Here is a 24736-nt window from a genome sequence, read left to right as displayed (position 1 = left end):
GAAAGATAATGTCATAAAAAAATGATAAACATGAAATGAAAGATAATCAAATAAAACAATGATAAATATGAAAAGAAAGATAATGCAATAAAACAATGATAAATATGAGAAGAAAGAGAATGTGATAAAACAATGATAAATATGAAATGAAAGAGAATGTGATAAAACAATGATAAATATGAAATGAAAGATAATATAGGGTGTCCAAAGGTGCGTTTAGCACAGCGCTCTATATGAGACTATTAAAGGAGATATATGCTGATTATAAATATATAATAAAAAATATGAATATATGTATATGATGAGTATGTTGTATTTTGGCGCCATGCCGGGATATAAAATGAATTTTGAGACAAGAGGCGGTTTCGCGGGAAATTTTGGCGGGATTTTTTTTCATTTTTTTAATGAATCATAAAGAAAACATCCTCGCTCTTGCAAAAAAATGCAAAGACTGTAAAAAATCTACGAGACATTGGTAAAATGCTTCGGTATGGATGCTCCTAGCTATTCCACTGTAACGTATCATGTTAGGATGTATCACTTCATGAACAAAAAGGCGCCCATCATAAAAATTGACAAAAAATCGCCGGATCAAAGAAAAATCAAAGCAATTCTTCAAGCGCTAGATGAAGACCCAAGAGCATCACTCAGAAGGATAGAGGAGATGACAAAGATACCACGTACAACAGTCAGTTATTATCTGCACAATTATTTGAACTATAAACTAGCGTATACACGTTGGGTTCCGCACAACCTTAATTCAGTTCAAAAAAAATCTAGAGTCCAATCTTCGAAAGAGCTCCTCTCTATATTGGGTGCGTATCAATCCAAGAAGTTTCGCTTTTTAGTAACAGGGGACGAGTCTTGGTTTCAATATGCAACAGAAGCCAAAATCATGTGGATCCCGAAGGATGAAAATCCGCAAACATTCCCGAAGAAAAAAATTGACACACCAATGATGATGTTGTCGGTTTTTTGGGCGTGAATGGCATCATCGCAATTGATATTCTTCAAAAACCTAATACGATGAATGCTCAGTATCTAATTGACAATGTTCTTACTCAAATTATCAATTCTGATGAGTTTGAGAAATCCAAACAACAAAAACAAAAGTTTGCAATTCATTTTGATAATTCAAGAGTTCACAAAAGTCATAAGGTAATGAATTACTTGTTGGAAAACAATGTCAAAGTTGTTCCAAACCCAATTTATTCACCTGATATTGCACCCTCTGACTTTTATTTATTCGGCACGCTAAAAAAGAGAGCTGAAGGACGCGAATTCGCGAGTCCAGATGATCTTGAAAATTTTGTAAGAGAGCAATTTGAGCAATTTTCTCATGATGATTTAAAGCGTGTTTTTCAAGCCTGGATCGATCGCTGCGAACGCGTGATTGAATCCAATGGTGATTATATTTAAATAAACTTTATATATATGTAACTTGTTTATTTCTATTCGCAGTATTCAGGTTTGTGCTAAACACACCTTTGGACACCCTATATGATAAAAAAATGATAAATATGAAATGAAAGATAATGTCATAAAAAAATGATAAACATGAAATGAAAGATAATCAAATAACAAAATGATAAATATGAAAAGAAAGATAATGTGATAAAACAATGATAAATATGAAATGAAAGAGAATAAGTTTTATGTTAACATCTGCCCCATGCTCAACTAAGAATTGGACAATTTCTATTGAATTCGCATGGATTGCAATACTAAGAGGGCATTCATTAATATCGAGAGAATGTCATAAATAGGAAATGAAAGATAATTTCATAAAACAATGATAAATATGAAATGAAAGAGAATGTGATAAAACAATGATAAATATGAAATGAAATAGATCATAAATTTTGTTGATATCTTCTCTATTAGTAAGTAAATAAGATGTAACATCATAATTTCCATAATGCATGCTTTCTGCTATTGAATTTGGAGTTTGTCCAAAATTTGATTTAAGATACTCAGCAATTTCATAGATATGATAATCCAATGCTATATTAATCATGTTATCAAAAGATTTACCTTCTTCTATCATTTGCATAAAAATGTTATTATTTCCGCCTTGAACAGCATATTTTTCGGGGTTATTAGTGTATTTAGCTCCTAAATTTTTCAAGTAATTGAAACACAATTCTGAGCCATATTTAATTGAACAATCAAGTGGCGTGATATTATTAATTCTTTCATTAATATCAAGATTTGGGAATTTAGATTTAAGATCATCTACTTTATCCCATGCAATATAGTATAAAGGAGACTCTGTTGAATATAACTTCAGAATTTCTTCTTCTTTCATTTTGGGTTCGAAGTTTTCAAATTTGAAACCTTGATAATGCAGAAGCGTCGCTTATTTCTCATTTTTCGGCTGGATGATGCATGAAAATTTGTTTGTTATCTTTTGATAAAGTTCTGAAAATAATTTCATTTCTTTCACACGAATTTGTGAAAAAACATCAATCAAATAAAGCGCCATTTGGATAGATATTTTGTGAGTTGTTATTAATTCGATAATTTGTGAAGAAATTTGTATAATATTATTGGAATTGACACTCCAAATAATTTTTGATGCTTGATCTGGGTATTCGAATACTTTAATTGGCTTAAGGTCACTGTAATTGCACCAATTTTCATTTTTTGGCTGCTCTGAACTTGTCATGCTTTCTAAAAAAAAATTTGGCTGTGACACTTTTTGTCTTAAAAATGTGAGTTAGAAAGTTACATCCTCTTCTTTAAGGTTATTTTTTGGATATGAAGGCTATTTTTACTCGGCTTTATTGCCTGAACTACTCATTTTGATTCAACAAAAATTACTCCGTTCAGTTTTAAAATGCAGAGTAAAGCATTGTCAGTATTACTTTTGAAAACATTTTGAAGAAAGACAGCTCATTTTGCGAATTAAAAAATGAGTATGTTATTTTGCTCCCACAACCTAGTGGATCCCTTAAAATCATTATATATTAGATAGCATGCACGAAAACGTGTACATTAGAATCCCAATTTTCAATACTCAAAATCTACTGATAGAAAATATCAATAACATGATCGATTCAAATACGCTACTAGTAACAGTATCATTGCTAAATCTTCACTGATTTTTGTCTTTACGATTTCGAGATACGAGATGCATTTCTCAAAATTCATTACTTTAATACAGATGTTTGCATTAAAACATGATGTATATTACTAATATATCTTTTTAACATACTTTTTTACTTCATATTTTCCAATTATTAAACCAAATTTCAAAATAAAACATTCAATACAAAAATTCTAATATTTTATGACTGAAAATGATGTGATTTATTATATTTTTTTTTCTTCGACATCTTTATCAAAATCCTATTAAAGAAATTTCCCAATTCCATATGCATTGCAGAGTGGCAGCCATGATGAAACACTTTCGTATACCCTGTAGAATCTATATAACAAAATTCAAACAAAAACTATCTGTGGAGGTTTAGTGGGTTTACCTTTTTAGAAAGAAAGAATTTTGCATTGTTGATGTTTCCGAGCAACGATTCTACACGAAAGCTTATTAAATATATTTAGTATCTCATTAAACTTCAAATGTTAGCAATTTGCAAATGTAAAGTACAATTTAGAATGATTCATAGATGATTGTATTGTTAAATTCCTAAAATTGAGAGTATATGATCAAAGAAATTAATTTTATTTCAAATAATGAATTAAATCCAATAAAAAGCAACAAAATGTATCTTAAAATAAAAGAAATTCTTTTGTTACTTAAGTAATGTTATTAGTAATAAAATATATCTTTAGTTAAATTAAACAAAAAAAAAATTATTTATGTCTAAATATATCTCCAAACAACTCGATGTTTGAAAGCCAGAAGATCCATTCGTTTCTTGTTGATGGTCCTGTCATCTTAAATCTAATGAATTTCATTGGATCAGTTTGTGGTTCTGTGCAAATCCAGTGGAGGTTTGCGTATGGTTCTTTGTATTCATCTCTGTTGATTCTTTGGTCGACCAAGTACCATTCTTCACCGTCTTTTGAAACTTCTACTTCCCAAGAGCGAATATGTGCCGGACCGTAATGTGTTCTTAGAGAATAGCTTGTTAAAATCAGTTCTGTATTGATTAGCTCGATTTGGACCCATGAATTTGGTACTTTTGGTGATCTCCAGCATCCGTTCCAAGATTTCTCGAGCAAGAACTTGGGATCGCAGCTACTCTTGATTGCAATAATTCCCTTCTCAACAGGATTAGCTCTGTTGCACTTTTGGCTCAAATAATCAAAGACACCTTTCCAATCCTTACCTTCTTCTTTGTTTAATTCGACTTTGGTACCTTCCATGGACAATGTTCCGAAGAATTCGATATCGTGGATGAACAAACAATAGTTATCGCTACCGTTTTTGTCAATTTGAGTCAATCTTATGTATCTAAACTGTTTATCGGTGATGATATCCCAGGTATGATACGTCTTTGACTCGGTTCCGGTGTTGGAATTGCGTTGTTCGTTCAATAACTCCCAATGTACTTCATCATCTGAGCCATCAATTCTCCAGGATCGCATGTATGGCAATTTGACATCGGCAAATATTGTTTTGAGGGTGTATTTGTTCGGTCTGAGCCTGTACTGTTGGAAATCGAACTCAACCCAAGATCCTTGCTCATTTGGTGTGGACCACCAGCTTGTCCATGATGGATCGATGATGTTCTGGAGTGTGGAGTTGCATGTGACCTTAACCATGTTGAAATCTTGTGGATTTCCACTACATCTTTCACACATCATGGCAAAGACACCGTAATCTGGTTTGTTGGGTTTCTGCTTGCAATCAACAACTTCTACATCGTTGGCTTGACGCTGTGTAAGACCATTTCGTAACATATTTAATAATGGAGTACGAATAAGGTTGACGTTGACGTCTGAGCCTTCAAGAAGGTTCTTAATGTAAAAGCGAGATTGATTGTCGAACTTAATGAACTGTAAAAGGCCGGATCGCTTTTCTGGATCTTGGCTGCAGAATCCAATGAGCCATTGGCAGTAGTTTTCGATACTCGTGATGTTTAATTGTGGGTGGTGAAGAATGGAAGCGAGAATGTGTGTCGGAAGTGCTTTGAATTCACGAATTGATTTCATTGACTCGAAATTAACAGCCATGTATTGGATTTGAGGGCCATCGTATTGGGAAACTTGTAAAAGACATTCTATAAGCTCGATGGCTTTCTGCGGTGTAAGTGTCGAGTAAATAAATTCATTTGTCGCTTTCATAAGGAATTCTATGCCTAAATCGGCGGCCATGAGGAAAATAAAATGGGCATTCTCCGAATTAATCGATATCTTCTGGCCTGTTAAAGCAGAAGCTATTAATTCGAAATCTCCTTCAGCTTCGATTCTCATCTCAACGCGAGACAAGGAAGCGTTAGAGAGTAAAAGATGGTGGATTCTGGATGAATAAGCGCAAGCTAAAAAGCGATTTACGTGGTAAGGAATTGAATTATGTAAAATTTCAAGGTCAAAGAAACGTTTGCACTTGGTATTATTTATAAATGGAGATGGGTCGGGTCTGAAAGATATTACACGTGATGGAGCTCCTGAATATGATAAATCAATCAAATGTTGGCTCGGAGCAACAATTGTGAAGGGTGCATCGTTTGCAAAGCCTAATGCTATTTCGTTTGCATCAGTTGTTGGGAATTCAACCACTGCAAAACCTAATCTATTTGCTTCAACTTCATTTTTAACGCGTGCGTCAGTTGGACGGATGTTTTCGAAGTATTCTAAAAGTGTTTTTCTTGTTATTTGATCATCATTGAAAAAGATGAAAATACTAACTCCAAATTTCGTATCTGGCTTTTGTTGGTGGACATGGAGAAGAGTTGTTTTATATTGGATTTGCTGTTTGTTCTCAATGCATTCTTTTTATCCAGTATTTGACTGATATTCGATCAGGGCAAAGCCAACTGGATATTCTTGGCCTTGAAAAGTCTCGCAAAAGATCTTAATACGTTTAATCTCTCCGAACTGCACAAAAAGCTGATATATATCATTTTCTGTGCATTGGGAAAGTACATTTCCGAGATAAACTATATTCGATTCCATTTTTGTCAGATGATCAGAAATTTGATATTTCTTTCGGATTACGATATCCGATGAATATTTTATGTTTCTTGTATTATTTTGGTTATAATCAAAAATTTTCAAAAAAGAATTGATTCGGATTTTTAATTTATTTTAAGATATACTTTTATCTATATACTTTCCTTTGAAGAATCTTTGTCATGATTATGAAATGCTCATTGTTGATTTTTAAATTTCGATTGAAAAATTATACCCAATACATTAAATTCCTTATAGGGTTGTTGAGTATAGGAATGTGCGAATCAAATATTATCTTTTGTTGGACATAATGTCAACAAAAAATGAAAAATCCAGAAGATTTTAATGAACTCATATCACCAAAATCAAGAACAGTAGAAGGTGATAATTGATTAAGGATTCTGAAAAGAAGCCTAAATTATTTTATCGATTATTCTTAGATAGATAACGAAATTGTTCTCGGGCAAAAAGAAATTCATTAATGAATGCATAATTATGTTTATTAATCAAACAAATGATAGTAAACTTAATAGAAATAAATTAAGAAAATTTTTCATAGAGATTGTGAATCAATTAGAATAATCTTAAACATCTGGTATAGGGATTTTCATTGTCTGAAAAACAGGTTTAAGCACAGCAATATCAGGAACTTCTATTAACTGATATTTCAGAGCGAATAGAGCGTAATGTGCAAGCAATGTATTAATAACCGGTTCTATCCCATTAGTATGGAGCATTTTGAAATGACAAAGATACAGGTGATTGTAAATTCTTAAAGTTCTTCGAAATATTGTTTGTATAACAGTGAGAGCATCTTCAGATAGCTCTTTTCCGGTCTCCTTAGGAAAAAGTTGTGTGTTTCCAAGCTTCCTCTTTGACCAAAAGATTAATCGCATCAGATATTCTGGAGCAGAGACCTGAACGGGATCTGTAGTACTTTCATCCTCCCAGAAATAGTGATAGTGAGGTCCTGCATTAAACATTGGGCAAGTTTCGGATGTACAAAATAATGAACAGCATTGAAATAGCTTTTCTGTTCTTTCTAGGAAATCAAGTGCACTTACAATTAGAAAATCGCTTGTTGGCATTCCTTTTGGAGGGGATAGATATTGAAAGAGTGAATGAGTCAAAACTTCTCCTGAAACATGTTTCAGTTGATCGTACCTCTTGGAAAAGATGGCCATATCTTTGGTAACAAGAATTGTTTCACTGCGGGCCTTACTCAATCGTCTGATTCGTGACATAACTTTTAATTTCTCAATTGTCAAATCTATCAATTCAAATCAATTATGACATTCAAATGTTTTGAATGTATATAAATAGCAGAATTATAAATGTTAAAAAAATACAATAAAAATTTTATGACTACGTTACTTTGGAAGAATCGTCTATTTTTTCCGTTGAAAAAATACTAGTTGTTTAATACTGAGTAGAACATATTCAATGTCAGATAAAAAATTTTTGTCAAATGGAAGGTGAATACAAAACTGAAGAGATTTCGAATATTAATTTAAGTTCAAAAATATCTGTCACGAATAATTTAGATGAGAATAATGGGGATAGTGTAAATGAAAGTTTGAACGCACTTATTAATCTTTTTCTTGATTCTTATCAAGAAGATAAAGACGCATCAATACGGGAAATATATAAGTACATGAAACAAAACATTTATGAGCCACCTGATTTTAGTACTGAAATCTCCAATTTCTCAATAATTTTATTTGATATCATTTCCAAATCTACAGTGCCTAAAAGGACCAACATGGCATTGTACATGCTAAATTGTATATGTTCGAATGGATCATTCATAGATCATCTAAATAACGAAATTATAGAACCAGCAATAACTAAGATTTTTTCAGTTAACGGAAATTATAGACTAGTTACGGATTTAATTTTTAAGTTCATAGATCATGGAGCATTTACAAATATTTTCGAGGCGATTGGTTATCAACATTTGATTTCAAAATTCGCTGAAAGGCCAAATGATGAAAAAATGGCACCTTACTGTCTTTATGGACTTTCTCAAATTTCTCACTATAATAAATTTCCAGAATTTCAAGAAGAATTTTTCAATTGTATTTCAATTACAAATTTCTTCTCAACAGATTGCCTTCAATATATAATTTCTATTCTAACTGATTTTGCTGAATCAATCGATTTCAAACAAGATTTATTTATAGATTTAGTTCTTGATGCCCCTGATGCCAAAAATGTACTGATAAAAGCATTAAAAGATGAATACATAAAAATTTACCGTTTGCCGGACCTTTTTGTTCGACTAATTCAAAAAGAAAACACATTTAGAGATAAATTACCATTAGATTTCTATAAAGATATCGTGTTTTCAAACGAAGACTTGTCCGATAATATCATAGAAAATCTTGGTACTATCTTACACTTAGTTTTCTTAGCTGATGAAATGAACAAAGAACGTGCTGAGGTTATTCATGAATTTATTAGAAAATACTTTGATGTTGTATCAATAGAAGTTAAGGAAGTATTTTCAATGATTTGTATTGATATTTTAACTATTATTGCAAATGATCAAATTCCAACTGATCTTTTCAAGGAATGCATTGATGATATATATAATGGGTATCAAATTAAATGTGTTTCTCTAGAATTCATCTGTTATCATATGTGTTCGTTGATTGAAAAGTTAAAAACAACCGGGCAGATTGATAATTTAGGTATCCTTATTAACTCTGAATTATGTCAAGACATTATTGATGCAGCAGAAGAAATTCCTGAAGATCAAAGCAGGAAATCAATTCAATCATACATACAAATATATGATGAAGTTAACAATGAAGTTAATAATGAATAATTTTGTTTTTTATATAAACTCTGTTTATTATGCATTCATTTTTCGAATATTTTTCAAGAAATTTCTTTTATTTTGATCTCTATGCATAATTGCACATAAGTTAGTGTTATATGATTGCAGTTATTGCATTTCGAATAATTTGTATATGTTTATTATTGTTTTGTGTCCAAATCATCACGAATTTTCATTCAGGTTAAAATACTAACTATTTATTAACAAAATGGATAGATTTACTCTAAATTTTGTGAAGTAAGCTTACTAATTTTGTAATATCAAATTTTTCGTGAATTATTTTCTTATATATCGAAACATCAACTTCAGGAACATTAGGAAGTTGAAATGTTCTCCATTCAAACATTTTTTGACCTGATCCATTGCCTTGAGCATCATCAAACACAGTAGGATACCTAGGAATCTGACGGCTTTCGGGATTTTCATTAAACGGATCAATATATATGTTTTTAAGTTCCATGTGAATGTTTGTTAAGTTTACTGGAATTGCAGGAGGTATTGATGTAAAAGAAGCAAAATTAAAAGTGGAAACTGATTTAAAATCATTGATATTTAATGCTCTCGGCATATTCAAATAAGAAGAAATTAGGCCAGCTTTCGGTTCAAAGACTTCATTTTGACAATTTATATTATCTTGTTTATTATGCTTCATAATATCATTAATCTCATTTATTTCAGAGTCTGATGTGTCAGAATAGTAATATCCTCCAAATGAATCGGAATCACCACTATCTGAGCGTCTCATCAAGGATCTTTTATGACAAATTTCATCTTTCAATTCCAACTCAAAATTAATGGTGTAACATTCATTGAACTATCGAATTGTAGTATGTTCATGCACGGTTCATTAAAATGAATTGTCATTCATTATTCCAATATTGCAATTCTAATATTAACATATGTGTTTCTCACCTTTTTGAAATGGTTTTATCAGGTTCCAATTGGATGAGGCCAAATTCAAGTCTGAAAAAATAAAAATAAATATTAAATGAATTCATGATTGATTCTTAAAAAACGATAATATATACATTATGAAAATGTTAAACATAATAAGTTTATTCCAAAAGATGATATTGATAAGATCATCTTTAGAAAAACATGCATTCCTGCAAGATTTAATGAGAATTAGTTCAAATACTGATATGATTGGTAGTATTGTTTAGTTAAAATAAGAATTCAAGAATTTTTAGTGAACGTTTTGAATTTCAAATTGGGAGGAGAAAATGAACGGAAGTTTTGTCGAAATAGATGATCCAGCAGACACTTATGTTCCAAAAGAGTCTGAAATTGAAGAATTCGCAAAATGGCTTGGTGCACAGCTCCCTCGTGATAAATCTTTATTATGGATTGCCAAAGAAGCATTGACAGCAAAGATTCCACCTCCATGGAAATACTACCAGAGGAAAGATGGTACTGGTGAGCCATTTTATTTCAACCCATTAACAGGAGAATCATTATGGGATCATCCGTTAGATAAGCAATACAAGCAACTATTTCAACAAGAACAAAAGAAATTACTAGCAAGCATGAATCCTCCATCTGCCTTAAAGCAATCTCCTAATGATACAAAACCAAATTCCGAAAACACCAAGCCAAGCAATATCGATGAAATAGATTTACCAAAAGCTCAAATCTCACCTCCAAAAATCAAAGAAAAACTACAACAGCAAGAAAAAGAAATTGAACCACAAATTAGCAAAGGAAAACTACGAGAAGTCTTTCATGATGAAATAGAAGAAATGATAAGCAATCACGAGGATGAAATCCAACAATTGAAAGAAGATTTCCAGACTAAATATGAAATAATGAGAAATAGACTTCAAGCCGAATATGATGATAGAATTAAGCAAGAAAAAGCCAAATATGATGCAGAAATAGAAAAAATACAGAACCTGAATAAGAGCGAATTAACATCATTACAACAGCAGCAAATTGCAGGTAAAAAAGAATCGTTTAAAGTTCAAATGGAAACACTTGAAAAGAACAATGAATTGGAACTGGAAAAAAAGAAACTAGAGCTTCAAACAAAATTAACTCAACTCGAAACAGAAAATATGACTCAAATTGCACAAATGAAAATCAATCAACAACAAGAAATAACCGAAATACTTACATCACATCAAACTCAACTTTCAAAGCTCAAATCAAAACTATCTCGTGAAGTTGAAATAATAAGAAGGAAGGCAAGAGCTAAAATGGATGCAATACGTGATTCGAAAGAAATACAATTCCTTCAGGAAGAAATGGAAATGAAGAAGAAGGAACTGATTGAAAAGAATGAACTAGAAATTAAACGTATGACTAAAAAGCATGAAGCCAATAAAAAACTTCTTCAAGAGAAATTCAATGGTGAAATTGTTGATATGCAAAGTTACCAGCAGATGTCTCCATTTAAGGACGACAACATAATTAAGCAAATCAAATCGGATTTAGAAGACGATAAGAACTTAAGGATGGCACTAGATACAAAGAAAGCTAAAATACTAAATCAATTCAAAGCTGAGATTGATGAATTGAAGGAAAAGCATGAAGATGAAATCAAACAGCTCAACTCTCAGCATTTGAAGTTAACAGAATCAATTAAGAATGAAATTGCAGAGTTAAAGCGTGAAGCTGATCAAGAAAAAATAGAATTGAAAGAAAAGCGAAAGAATGAAATTCAAAAAATCAAAGATGAATGTGATATGCAAATAATGCAACTCAGAGAAGAATTACTCACAAGAAAGCAAATTGAAAAAACGCAATTTTCTCAAGATATGCAACTAATGTTAACAATGCTTGAAAATGAAAAGATGCGAGCTGAGCAACAAAAGAGAGCTGAAATTGAAGAGATTAAACGAAGAGTTGTTACGTATCAGCCAGAGAAAATCTTTGTGAAGGAAGAAAAGCGTGTAATACCATTTCTTTCTATCGCATATCAAAACGAAATCGATATCATGCCTAAGTCTGAGATTAAATATCAGATTCCTTTAAGATTTACGTTTTCATCTCAAAAAGTATTCAGTCGTAATCAAAATGCTCAGAAACCTCTCTTAGATCAGTCCACTTCTCCATCCTCTAAAAATGAAAGAAAAAGTCCAGATAAATCAAATAACACAGAAAATACGAGAAAATCATCATATATTGAGTCTTATGATAAACCCGAAACATTTTCTTATGTTAAGAATAATCGCATATCAAAGCAAAGGAAAACTCTATCAAAGATTGAAGATCAATTTAATTCTGAATTTTCTACACTTGATCAATCATCAAATGCATTCAAACTTGAAACAGATAATTTGACGTCTTCATTCCAAAACTTAATTAATAGTCAAACAAGGGAAATGACATCATTATCTTCTGAATTCAATAAAACAGCTCAAAAAATTCAAATAACAATGACAAATGCTTTGTCTTCTCTTGAAAATCAATTTTCTATACTGAATAACAAGCAGCCTATCCAAATTATGCAGCCTGCTCCGCCTCAAATTCCTATTGAAGACAGTGAATCTTTTTCAAGATCTTCATTTATTATTCCTGCAAGTTCAAAGCCTAAAAATAATGGGCGATCTTCTAGGAATAGAAAAACGCCAAGAAGGGAGTATGATGATGACGATATCTCGACTGAAGCATCGGATTTATCTTTTGTAGTAGGTCATAATTCTGCCAAGTTGCTAAGAATGTTTCGACAGCAAAGAAAGCAGAGAGCTGTTCAAAGGATTAAGTAAATTTTTTTGTTATGTATTAAATTATGGATTTCGGATTGTTTATTATGTTAAATTTTTCTTACATGTTTATTTTTCCCCTAATTTTCCATACGAGTGAAGGAGCGTGACATAAAAACCATGAGTTTTTCACAAAAAAAAAACGACAAAATGGGAATTCTCTTGTCATGCTGCCAAGGAAGAAGTCAATACCAGCCATTAGATGAAGGAGAAGATCAGATTGCCGCTATTGAGCGTACCAAGCTTCAAGCGCTTGAAGATGATGACAATGAGCTCCTTAAAGATCCAACAATTCAAGAAGTACTCCAAGATTCTGGATCTGATCAAGAGCAAATGAATGATGAAGACGTTGCAAAATACATTCAAGGTCTTGGTGCCTAATTTTCACCTCTATCTTTTTTTGTTTATAAATTTGTCTATTCAAAAACAATAACAAGACTACTATTAACAAAAATAATACACAAAATCAATTTTACACAGAAATATAATAAGGTCAAATCGAAATATGATATTCTCCGATTTGAGTAAGATTTTTGCTACATTTTACGGCATCCTATAAGCTGATGTCAATAAATTCTAATGTAAACATTTATTATAGATATGTTCTTATACTTTGTGATGATATGATTTCAAAAATGAATTCCTTGAAATAAACTTTGCATGAAGAGATGAGGATTAGATTATGTCTTCCTCAAGATAGAATATCATACTAACTAATGCTCTGAAACTCATTTCAATAATCAAATACGAACCTCAATCTGAAAATTTAAAACGAAAATTTCAATAAAAATGGCAGAAGAAGTTCTTCGTTTTGTTGTGGATCATCTTCTTAAGCCTATTGGAGTAGAACTATCCGTAAATGATATGTTAGAGGCTGCTGAATCAAATGATGATGTTGTTACATCATTGAAAACTGCATTATATCAATTTATTGCGTCAATAATCTTTGCTAATAAAACTGCTGCGAGAAATTGGGTCAAAAAGGCAGATATTAATCAAGCTACTGATATTTTAAGGCTTATGGGCTTCGATCCATTCTTATTTAATTTAGATGTTCATTCTCAGCATGTATTATTGACAATATGCTGGTTAATATGGCGCATGGATCTCTTTAAAACACTCTACGACCCTTATATCCCTGAAGCTGATATTCCATATCTCCCTCCTTACGGGGAATTCCTCACTGACCCAACAATACAATCACCAAGATCTCTTAAAAAGCCACCAACAGATCATGACTCTCTTACAAGGCGAATTTCAAGATTATACTCGAAAATTTCATCCGAATTACACGAGCTTAGTGATTTAGAAATGCAACGTGAGACATTTAACTGGGGAATACGCACATTAGATCAAGAATCATCTCTGTACTCTCTAAGTTTGAAAGCGAATATTCCATTACTTACAGCTCATACAGAAGCTCTCAATAGAGCAATTAATAACTCATCTAAGATCGAGCAAATATTTGTAATGGAAAAGCAATTCTGGGATTGGGTTACTCCTCTTGCAAATAGACCTGGCTACGATCCTGATGGCTTTGATGAAATGAGAGCAACTCCAATTGATTGGTATCCAGTTCTTGATCAAGCTCCTTACACTCGTCATAACTCAAAAGTTGACGAATTAAGTCAATTAATGCAAGAATGCAAAACAAAGCTTAATAACGCAAAATTTGCATTCGGAGACTTATCAAGAGATAGAACTATGGGTGGTGGATACTCATATGATATCATTAGAAGGGAAATTGATGAAAAAATGGAAAAGATTTTGAGATATGAGCCAATGACGAAAACCTCAACCGAAGAAAGTACTACAGAAAGCTTAATACCAAATATGCCATTCAAAGATTTCTCAGATACAGAACTTACTCGTATAATTAGTCAATCAGAAGATAAATGCGATGAAATTGCAGCTACAAACTGCCAAATGATATCAGACTTTGCAGCCAAGATATGTGAAGAGATGAACTTAGAAATGCATGGCTGGGAATGCGAGAAATTCACAAGAAAAAGAGTTCTTGATGATGATTTAGATATAGAAAGACCAGCGGAAAAAATTGCATTGAGAGCTCCTAAACAGACAAAGGCAACTAAGATGATGAAAGCATCAAGGCCGCCACTGCTTGGAGATCTTCCTAAGCAATCAGGTTCTCATTCTTCTGCAAAGAAACTTGAATCTGCAATTCCAAAACCGGCTTCGAAGAAAGCGGCTGCATCAAAGTTGGCTGCACCTAAGAAGGCTGTTCAGAGAAAGCCAAGAGCAGAATGGAATTATTAAGCAAATAATCTTTTATATTAGTGTTTTTTAATAAATTTCTTTTTGTTTTTCTTTTGATACCCTTAATAATTTTTCATATACTAATGTTTCCTGTGCATATATATAATAAACAAACAACAATTTAAACGTTTAATTCAAATTTCAAATTACCATGTGAAATGATATCAATCCTCTTAAGATCCTACTGAAAAAGCATGTAATGAAATACAAAATAATTTATATTACAAACAAAAAAAAAAATAATATAAAGCACTTAATTAGAATAAAAGATCGCAAGGTAGCTTGTTCTGAGTTACTTCAAGAGTAGTTCCTTTGGATTTTGAAACATCAACTTCAGAAATGGGTTCACTAATAGAATCTTTAGTGTCTTTAACACACTGGACCATTAAATAGTCTACCCATTGAGGGAATACTATGATTGGTTGTTCACCATTTGTAGGGTCAAAAGACGTCAAAGTGACTTCTAAAGTTGGTGAAACATTAATAATTGCAGCTTTGTTATTGCGACCACAGTAGTTTGATGTACTAAAAACTGTGATGCATGCATCTGTTTTCTTATAAGGGAAATCATAACCATGAGGACTAAATTCATGGGCGCGTAAAACAAGTTCCACACCTGTTTTACGTAGGAAAGCATTAAGTGCTTTTTGATTGAAATACTTTCCGGATCTCCTTTTACTTGGAGTGTATTTTTCATCTTGATCCTTGGGATCGCTCCAGACAAAATCTAGAAACATTGATGGTCGATCTAGGTCTCCTGGCTTATCAAGAGACTTAAGATGTTTAAACGACTTGAATGAGGGACTTAAACCTCCATGAACACAAAAAATTTTCTTTTGGATTAAACATGCAAGAGGTAATAGCTTAAAGACTTTATGAAATTCATGGAACATCTTTAAGTTGTATTTTGATTCAATCTCATCCTTGAATCCATAATATGATGACATCGATACAATTTCATGATTTCCTCTGAGCATATAAACATGAGATGGGAATTTGATCTTGAGGCAGAATAAGATTAGTAAAACTTCGATTGAATAATCACCTCTATCAATGTAATCACCAAGAAAGAGATATTTTTGTTCAGGAGGATATCCTACCTTCTGAAATATACGGACTAAGTCATTGACATTGCCATGTAAATCTCCAACAACGTGTAATTTTGCTGGTATCTCAAGTAGAATTGATTCTTCTTGAAAGATTTTACTAACTTCGTTTAAAATAAACTGTATTTCGGTCTCTGAAACATAGTTCTGTATCTTTTCATCCTTGTTAACGCGTGAAAGAAGTGTGTTATAAAATATAGAATCCACAGAAGTTGATTCCGTTTTCATTAAACGTACGTTTGATTTCAAATATTTACAACTTTATTCAAAATAATTTTTATTCATCATCGTCTAAATCAAGAGGAGAACTGCTCACTTCCCTGGGAATAACCATTACGAATGTATGTGGAATGTATTTTTTGTTTCAATAAGCAATTTCTTGCGTAGGATTCTTAAGTTGCAGATCAAAATTCAAGAAATGATCTTGTTAATATTGGCAATCGATCTAATGGTTGTTGCATCTATGAAACAAATATATCTCACTGAGTAATCCTCAAGAAAAATAAAATTGAAAGAATTAAATTAGAAGAGTTTAGTGTATGTTAAAAGCCCTCTTAAATGGTCCTGCTTTTCGACCATCTTTGATTGGGAAAACTATATAATCAAAGTATTTTCCTAATCCTTCATCAATAAGAACTGTCTTAAAGTAATTAGCAACATCTGCTGGATTGTTCTTGAAAACTCCACATCCGAATGCTCCTAAAACTAATCCTTTCATATTATTTTCGATTGCGACCATTACAATCTTCCTTATTCTGTTGAGCATTGCTGTATGAGTTTCAGCTTCAGCACCTTTAGTAAGATTGCATGCAGGAGCAGTAATGAAAGATAAATTATAGGAATTTTCAAGTAAAGTATAGTCAGATTGGCGCCAAACTGGACAATCAGGAGTAAATATCATATAATCACTATATGATAACGACTTGCTCTGTCTATTGTATTCATACATTTCTGGATGTTTGATTTGAGACCAATACAAAGCTGAGCTGCGACATAAGTTCTCTTCTTGAGCTTCATTAGGTCCAGCAAAGCCGCCTCCTGGGTTTCGAGCTGATGCGAAATTTAATGCACAAGTTTTGATTCCTTTGTCAACGAGTTCCTTTGATGCTTCGAGGGTCAAAGAATCTATAACATCAATGACTGTATTTTCGCTTGTTTTCGCATTTTCAAGGCTGAATTTGTATGATAAATTGTAAAGTTTTGAATTTTCAATCGAAAACTTGATTTGATCTGAAACATCGATTTTTTGTCCGACACTGTTGATATAGAAGCCCTTTTTAACTATGCCTATTGTCTCTTTAGCTGCTTGATGCTTAACTGGAGGTAGTTCTGTAACTGGTCTCATGTATCAAGCTATCAAATAAATGAAGAGAAAATAAAAAAAAAGTTGATGGAGAACAAAATTTCAATTCAGATCATTTGATCAAAATTTTGGGAGACAAATTATATTCTCAATATAAAGCTGGTTAATGGATTTAATTTCATTAGATAAGATCATATTCAAAGTAAATGTCAGTATTTCTTTAATATTTCAGGTCATGTGGTATGTAGAGACGCCCTATAACAATATTTTGATGTATTATTCGGAGCTATTTAATAGAAAAAACGAAATAAAAGATATATAGCTTAAATCTTGCAAAGTAATGAAAATAATTAGCCGAAAAATATAAAAGGTGTTTAATTCTGATTATGATTGCACTGATAGCTTTTCTGGATTTTAGTAATAGACGAATAATTTTCGATTTTGGAGTTTATTGATATGCTTAAGACGAAGGTATCACTAAAACCTGTTTGTGTTTATATAGTTTTTGAGACGATGTCAATTCTGGTAACATCTTTAGATGAAGATCGAATTCATTGAGGTAATTCTTGTGTATTAGATCTAAATTGACCGAATTTATTAAAAACTTGCTGTGTGAAATGCATTTTTGAGTACAATTAAGGGAATGTGTCGAAAATGGATGGGATATTGAAAAGCCAAGAACAAAAATGATTACACTTATAAAGGAATTGAAAGTTTATATATCACTTATTTGCAAGTGTATAGTTAATTTTGCTTGCTTATCCCTATTTTTTGGGATATTCTTCAAAATTATTAGAAAACTAATTTGGAGCAATAATATAAATGGACTACCATAGTTAAGCCAGAATTTAGTTAAATTAAAGTTAGCAGATTTCCAAAAAAAATTCGAAATCGTGAATTTAAAATCCAAAATTGTTAAAAAATTCTTCAAATTTCGGATTTTGAAAAAAATTTGGAAAAATCAAATACTATACATTGATTTATTTTTATGGATCATATTGAATTTATGCTACAAAATACATTTTAATTAGATTATTTCAATAATAAAATTTATTTTGTATTTAATTATTGAAAATATTTATCTAGCCAAATTTGTATTCCTAATTCTATTAAAATCGATGCTTTTACATAGGAAAAGTGACAGTTTATTCAATCAATACAATAAAACAATAACAACGATCTTTTATCAAATTTTGAACATTGTACTGTAAATCATTCATCTATATGAAGTCCATGAACAATTTCCAAACGGGGCAGAAAATCAAGGAATTTAAAAACGTTTATTGAAAGCTTCTCTCAAAAGAAAAATTTATAACAATCTGATTTAAATGAATGATTACGAACAAGTGAAAACCCTTGGCGAAGGAGGTTACGGCAAGGCTATACTTGTAAGGCGCAAGAAAGACAATCAGATGTTCGTTATAAAGAGCGTAAAATTGAAAGGCTTAAAAGAAGAAGAGAAAAAGGAAGCTTTATACGAAGTTCAAGTCTTATCTTATCTCAGGCACCCAAATATTATCACATATATCGACAGTTTTCAAGAGAAAGAGGTATTGCACATCGTTATGGAATACGCTGATGCAGGAGATCTCGGCACCAAAGTTCAAAAACAAGGGAGAACTCTATTTTCCGAGGACTATATTCTAAATATATTCACGCAAATTGCATTAGCAATCAAATACATGCATGATCGAAAAATTTTACACCGCGATCTGAAATTGCAGAATATATTCCTTATGAAGTCAGGAATTGCAAAACTTGGCGACTTTGGCATCGCTAAAGCACTCGACAAAACGAATCAGTTCTTAAAAACACAGATTGGAACTCCATATTACCTTTCGCCTGAAATTTGCGAGGGTAAAAACTATAATACTAAGACAGATATATGGTCATTAGGCTGTATCCTTTACGAAATGTGCACTCTTCGCCATGCATTTGAAGGAAGAAATATAAATAACTTACTTGTCAATATTATTCGCGGGCAATTTACACCAATAAGCAACCAATACAGCCAGGATCTCCGCAATCTCGTATCTTCGATGCTTTCAAAAGATCCAAATAATCGTCCTTCCGCAAACCAGATTTTAACATTACCATTCATCAAAGCTCGTATTACATCCTTCCTTTCCGAAGTTGAAATGCGAAGGGAAATGGACCATACAGTTTTCCACGGACAAGGCGCTTTTCAAGCTCCTGCAGTTCCTGAACCAATTAACAATACACCAGAATACGTGAAGTCTCCACCCCCTCAGAAACCTGAAATTCTGGTTCCTCAGATCCAAAAACAGTCAACTGCTCGAAGAGTTTTACCAAATTCGAATCTCGACAAACCAGTTACTCCTCCTAAGCCAGCAATGAGTGATTCTGCAAGAATGAGGTTCCATGAAGAGGAAGGCAGGAGAATGGTTGAAAGAGAAAGAAGAATGAGGATGAAATACGAAATGATGAGGGAAGGAAACAGGCGTCCGAACGATGATGCCAACAGAATTCAGCAAGAAATGATAGCAGCAGAGAAGCTCAGACAAGAACAAGAGCAAAGATTGCGTGCAAATCAATATCGACCAAGTCCAGGTTTATTAAACGACCCAGAGGACTTAAGGAAGCAAGAATTAATACGAAAGAACGAATTGCAAAGACAACAAGACATGATTCGTCAGCAAGAATATCTAAAACAGCAAGAATTACAAAGACAACAAGAAATACAAAGACAGCAAGAACTTCAAAGACAACAGGAAATACAAAGGCAGCAGGAACTTCAACGACAACAAGAATATCAGCGCCAACAAGAGTTACAACGTCAACAAGAAATATATCGACAACAAGAACTCCTCAAACAACAAGATTTACGACAGAAAGAATTACAGAGGCAGCAGGAGTTGCAGCGTCAGCAAGAATTAATTCGCCAACAAGAGTACATGAAACAACAGGAAATCGAAAGAATCAAAATCCTACAGCAACAAGAGAAAGAGAAGCAAAAACTACTAGAACAACAAGAGATGAAGCGTCGTGCGGAGGAAGAAAGGAGATTGATGATGGAAGAAGAAAGAAGACGCCAAATGATTCAGCAACAAAACGAATTAAAGAGAAGACAAGAAGAAGAAAAGCGTCTGGAAGAAGAGAGAAGACGTCGCGAGGAAGAAAGAAGAATGCAATTGGAAAGACAAAGATTAGAAATGCAAAGAGAAAGGGAAGAAAAGGAAAGAAGACGAATGGAAGTCGAAAGAGCAAGGCAGGCTGAATATGAAAGGCAAATGCAGCTAAAGAGAGAAGAAGAAATCAGAAGAGCTGAAGAAAGAAACAGATATGAGGCCGAACTCGAAGCACAAAAGAGAGCAGCTCGACAGGAATTCGAGGAAAGAGAAAGGATGAAGAGAGAACAGCTAGAAAGAGCTAGAAAGCAAGCAGAAGAGAAATGGCTGGAAGCAGCTGAAAATGCTAAGAAAGAAAAACGAATGAGGAACGAACAGAAGAGAAGAATGGGCCAACAGAAACCATTATCTCCATTACAATCTCCTAGACAACCTCCACATGTCTTGATTCAAGAACCACCTTCTCCGAAATCATATAGAAACAATCCAAGAATGTATGATTATAAGCAGAGATGGTCACAAATTGATAACCAGGCTGCTCAGTTACAAAGAGATATCGGAAACAGAAGATTACAAGAAATTTCAATGTCTTATAACAATGTTAGGAACTATCAACCTCCTCAAGTGAATAGACCAGTCTACCAGATGTATTCTGATGCTGATATTGTTGATTCTCTGAAGGCCGGATTAAATATCGATCCAAATCAGGCCCAAGGAGGATTTGAAGAAAGAGTTCCTATATATTGCAATGGACAGGAACTTAATTTGCCTGTTGCAAACGATGTACAGTCGATGATGTCAAGAGCTGAAGCTATTCGCGATAGATTAGTTAGACATATTGGTCAGGATAAGATGGTTGCACTTAGAAACCAAATGCTTGGAATAGGGGCACAAGGCCAACCGATAAAAGTTGATCCAATGACTAATAATTTAATGATGCAATTATTATATTTAGATGGCTCAATAGAAAGCGGTGTATAATTTTCTATTTTATTTTGTTTGTATTTTAAATACGAAATATTGTTTATATTATGATAAATAATAGTTTTTATTACTATTTTTAACAATTAACCCAATTGTATCCAGATTATCTTGCTTTGATTTATATATTCACTTTCCCTCATGTTAAATAAATAGTTTTTAAATCCTGATCACTATTTACAATACTGTTATATGGTTATTATAATTTTTTCGGTCTATATGTCATTTTCTTGTCTCAGAATAATATACTATATATACTTATTGGTATATAGTAGCTATCTGAGTAATTCCAGGTAATAAATTATGAAAAACAATATTGACCGATAACTCATAGAGATTTATAAATGATAGTTTAGCAGCCATTATTTATGCTTATTCTAATGATATCAAGGCCAGATCTCCAAATTGGTGTTTTTATCTTCAAATTGGACGATCTCAAAGAAATAGTTATACGTTATACTTTCAATGCTCATCGCTGTAACACATAATCACCAGTCGAAACATGCGTAGGATTGAAAAATGAATCAAATGAAAATACAGTTTCAATAGAAGCGAAAAAACCTAAATTCCGAGATGGGAAATTTTAATCTTTATCCTCTTTAAGAGTTTTTTTAATCACTTTTGAATGGATCAAAAAATTGAAACAAAAATTTCTAAAACGTATATTCTCATTGAATTTAAGAAACAATAGGGATTTTATTTTACATAATCATATAAAATACCATAAATTTTCCTTATATTTTTTTCTGAACACTTGTAAAATTTACAAAATATTTTCGTAATTCATGAAGCAAAAATATACGCTTATAGGTAATTTACACGAAAATCCAGACTAGATTCTTCTCAATCCTCTTTTTAGTATTTTGAGAGATTAGATTTGACAATTTTTTCTTTCCTTTATTTTTACACAAAAAAGTATTTTTTTAACAGGTTAGAATATGGCATCCATTGAAGAGCTTTTAAACAGAAAAGTCCCATTTGCAACATATCCTAAAGAAGAACCAAGGGAATTACCACCACCAATACCTACTCCTAAGCAAGATACTTCCGTCACATTTGATGATCAATCAAATACTAATACAAAATCAGCCCCGTATACATTGTCTGATGATTTATCAATATTTAACGTAATTGTGAAATATTATGGAGACGGGTTCCATGGAAAAATCCCATGGTCATTCTGGCAGACTTACAAACGCGTCTCTGGCTCAACAAGAAGTAATTCAAGTCTATATCACCACTGGAATGGCTCAATGAAGAAAAAATATGAGTCCTTCATAACTACAGGCAGACTTTCAGAGTGCATTGCATGGTTAGAAACAGCAATTCAGGCTGAAAGAGCACCAATGCCACCAATAGGCGATATGCTACCTCATACTGGAATGCCTCTTATGCATATGAGATCCCAGCCAGCCGTTCCATTAGTTCCTTTAGTACCAACAGTGGTTCAAATTGAACATCCATCACCTTTAATTAGGAATGCATCCTTTGCCGCACCGTTTCAATTTTATCAAATGTAATTTGTAGCATATATATTATTCTTATATAGACTTTAATATTAGTACTCAATTGTAAAACAAAAAACTTTGTAAGCTTATTGTATTTTATAAATTTTTATTAATTTTTATATTATTCTAATTTTTAGATTTACGGATGAAGCATTGAGAAATATTCATAAGGTCAATTCATCCAGTAAGCTGCGAAAGAAGAAAAAGCTCTTTAATATTGTTTTTATATCTTGCAATCAAATTGGACAATTCTAGAGATCGATTTTCGTTTCTACAGTATAAAACATATTATTTGCTACTACAAAATTTTAGAAGAATAAAATCGCGTTCAATAGTTCAATAAAAGGGTGAGCCTCATATTCATGAAAACCCAAATCAATATGGTTATTATATAATCCAGATAATATCAAGATTTAATCGCTTAGCAATGGCGGATTCATCAAAGTTGTTTTTCAAAAGGCAAAATCTTTCAATTTTTTTGGCATTTGTCAATAAAATAATAATATGATACATCATACATTATAAAACTTTTGTGAAATCATGAAAAAATTGATATGAATCTGACGCTCATTACTGTCAGATTCCTTTAAGGTTATTTGACAGTGTGTTTTTCTTTTTGGGAATAACAATTTCAATAAATACGATGCGATTTGGTGAATATGAATCGCAATGTAAAAGATGTCCGATTATTGAAAAATACACCATCTCCATCCCTGATATTGAAGCTGTTAGTAAACTAAAGATCTGAAATTTTACATTACTTTTGATTGTACGTCAAAGAGATTTACAAACCTAAAATTAGTATATGAAATCTGTAACAGACGAAATTATTATAATAAAAAAGAAAATATTTTTTGGGAGGTTTTTACAACGTCGCTATCCTCTCAATTTTTAGTTAATTTAAATAATATTATCAGTATTACTATTCGATGTAGAATATCAATAAATTAAGTGATAAAACGTATTCGTCAGAAAATGTTTTCGTCGTATTTAGATCTGAATAAATATTTTAATCGATATCGTCATTAAATAGGCGAGCCTAACATGTATAATGCATGAAATCAATTTTTGTTAAATAGGATCTGTCGCAATGTGGTCTTTTGACATAAGAAGTAGAAATATTAGATTGAGAATAGGTTTGTATAATAAATTTACATAATTACCTAGAATGCGAAGCTTTTTTATTTTTTGTATTTGCGTAACCACTTAATTTTGAAAATACACAGCAGAATACTAATTGAATGGATATTACATACTGTCCTAGCTTAGAAATTCTTTCCAAAATTAAGTTTCAAGAACTTCAAAACAAAATTCAAAGATTTTTCAGAGAAAAATAGAATTGGAATGCATATAATATCTCTATATGTAACATGTGCAGAAAAAAATTGGTCATACAAACACGTAAAACTGTTGTTGATATTTAAATTAAGGGTCCACTGTAAAAATTGAAAGTCTCTCAAAATTGAGAGGCGATTTGCAAATAATCATTATCGTCTTTTTTCGAAAATCCACTTTTCCTAGTGTTCTGATTAATATTTTGTGAATGGAATAATGAAGTATATGTTTTTGTAAGATGGTAATATATTCTATCACTTCAAATCGGATAAAAATTGCAAAATCGGCGAGTTTTATAAGAACATGATTTTTTTGAATTTTTTCGCTTTTGGATGCGTGTTTTGAAAAATAGATATTTTCGAATTTTGATTTTATCTTAAGTATAAGTTTTATATTAGGAATTTTTTTGACCTATTTCCAATCATTAATTCCGATGTTTTTTTAGGAATTTATTTGAGAAGAAATTAGGAATTTCGCTTTTATGCTATTACAAACTAATATTATGATGCATGT

General features: G+C 32.0%; 11 protein-coding genes and 1 pseudogene across 12 annotated transcripts, besides 1 other annotated feature; 7 read left to right on the top strand and 5 right to left on the bottom strand.

Moving 5' to 3' along the window:
- Window positions 1–196: 196 nt before the first annotated feature.
- Window positions 197–1499: a mobile genetic element.
- On the top strand, window positions 293–1419 carry TVAGG3_0968420 (annotated as a pseudogene). Its single transcript has one exon. A coding segment is annotated over exon 1 (1127 nt).
- A 2267-nt stretch (window positions 1500–3766) lies between the features above and the next one.
- Window positions 3767–6097, bottom strand: TVAGG3_0968400 (galactose binding-like domain superfamily; the record flags this gene model as incomplete). Its single annotated transcript, XM_001328543.1, has 1 exon — window positions 3814–5379. The coding sequence occupies one exon, from the start codon at window positions 5377–5379 to the stop codon at window positions 3814–3816; it is 1566 nt and encodes a 521-aa protein (XP_001328578.1).
- A 264-nt stretch (window positions 6098–6361) lies between these two features.
- TVAGG3_0968390 (hippo signaling) lies at window positions 6362–7329 on the bottom strand (the record flags this gene model as incomplete). Its single annotated transcript, XM_001328544.1, has 1 exon — window positions 6663–7322. One exon carries the CDS (start codon window positions 7320–7322, stop codon window positions 6663–6665), a length of 660 nt encoding a protein of 219 aa, XP_001328579.1.
- Window positions 7330–7546: 217 nt separating this feature from the next.
- On the top strand, window positions 7547–8908 carry TVAGG3_0968380 (armadillo (ARM) repeat-containing protein family; the record flags this gene model as incomplete). Its single annotated transcript, XM_001328545.1, has 1 exon — window positions 7547–8908. One exon carries the CDS (start codon window positions 7547–7549, stop codon window positions 8906–8908), a length of 1362 nt encoding a protein of 453 aa, XP_001328580.1.
- Window positions 8909–9141: 233 nt separating this feature from the next.
- TVAGG3_0968370 (uncharacterized protein) lies at window positions 9142–9691 on the bottom strand (the record flags this gene model as incomplete). Its single annotated transcript, XM_001328546.1, has 1 exon — window positions 9144–9665. One exon carries the CDS (start codon window positions 9663–9665, stop codon window positions 9144–9146), a length of 522 nt encoding a protein of 173 aa, XP_001328581.1.
- Window positions 9692–10143: 452 nt separating this feature from the next.
- On the top strand, window positions 10144–12627 carry TVAGG3_0968350 (uncharacterized protein; the record flags this gene model as incomplete). The annotated part of the gene is made up of 1 exon (XM_001328547.1): window positions 10144–12627. The coding sequence occupies one exon, from the start codon at window positions 10144–10146 to the stop codon at window positions 12625–12627; it is 2484 nt and encodes an 827-aa protein (XP_001328582.1).
- Window positions 12628–12774: 147 nt separating this feature from the next.
- TVAGG3_0968360 (uncharacterized protein) lies at window positions 12775–13005 on the top strand (the record flags this gene model as incomplete). The annotated part of the gene is made up of 1 exon (XM_001328548.1): window positions 12775–13005. The coding sequence occupies one exon, from the start codon at window positions 12775–12777 to the stop codon at window positions 13003–13005; it is 231 nt and encodes a 76-aa protein (XP_001328583.1).
- Window positions 13006–13413: 408 nt separating this feature from the next.
- TVAGG3_0968340 (uncharacterized protein) lies at window positions 13414–14901 on the top strand (the record flags this gene model as incomplete). Its single annotated transcript, XM_001328549.1, has 1 exon — window positions 13414–14901. The coding sequence occupies one exon, from the start codon at window positions 13414–13416 to the stop codon at window positions 14899–14901; it is 1488 nt and encodes a 495-aa protein (XP_001328584.1).
- A 257-nt stretch (window positions 14902–15158) lies between these two features.
- Window positions 15159–16235, bottom strand: TVAGG3_0968330 (phosphoprotein phosphatase protein; the record flags this gene model as incomplete). Its single annotated transcript, XM_001328550.1, has 1 exon — window positions 15159–16235. One exon carries the CDS (start codon window positions 16233–16235, stop codon window positions 15159–15161), a length of 1077 nt encoding a protein of 358 aa, XP_001328585.1.
- Window positions 16236–16539: 304 nt separating this feature from the next.
- TVAGG3_0968320 (uncharacterized protein) lies at window positions 16540–17352 on the bottom strand (the record flags this gene model as incomplete). Its single annotated transcript, XM_001328551.1, has 1 exon — window positions 16540–17352. The coding sequence occupies one exon, from the start codon at window positions 17350–17352 to the stop codon at window positions 16540–16542; it is 813 nt and encodes a 270-aa protein (XP_001328586.1).
- A 1275-nt stretch (window positions 17353–18627) lies between these two features.
- Window positions 18628–21380, top strand: TVAGG3_0968310 (CAMK family protein kinase family; the record flags this gene model as incomplete). The annotated part of the gene is made up of 1 exon (XM_001328552.1): window positions 18639–21380. The coding sequence occupies one exon, from the start codon at window positions 18639–18641 to the stop codon at window positions 21378–21380; it is 2742 nt and encodes a 913-aa protein (XP_001328587.1).
- Window positions 21381–22275: 895 nt separating this feature from the next.
- On the top strand, window positions 22276–23954 carry TVAGG3_0968300 (uncharacterized protein; the record flags this gene model as incomplete). The annotated part of the gene is made up of 1 exon (XM_001328553.2): window positions 22319–22900. The coding sequence occupies one exon, from the start codon at window positions 22319–22321 to the stop codon at window positions 22898–22900; it is 582 nt and encodes a 193-aa protein (XP_001328588.1).
- Window positions 23955–24736: the final 782 nt, after the last annotated feature.

This window comes from Trichomonas vaginalis, chromosome I, assembly GCF_026262505.1.
Source record: "Trichomonas vaginalis G3 chromosome I, whole genome shotgun sequence".
NCBI classification, from domain to species: domain Eukaryota; phylum Parabasalia; order Trichomonadida; family Trichomonadidae; genus Trichomonas; species Trichomonas vaginalis.
This window is presented reverse-complemented; position numbering and strand designations above follow the sequence as displayed.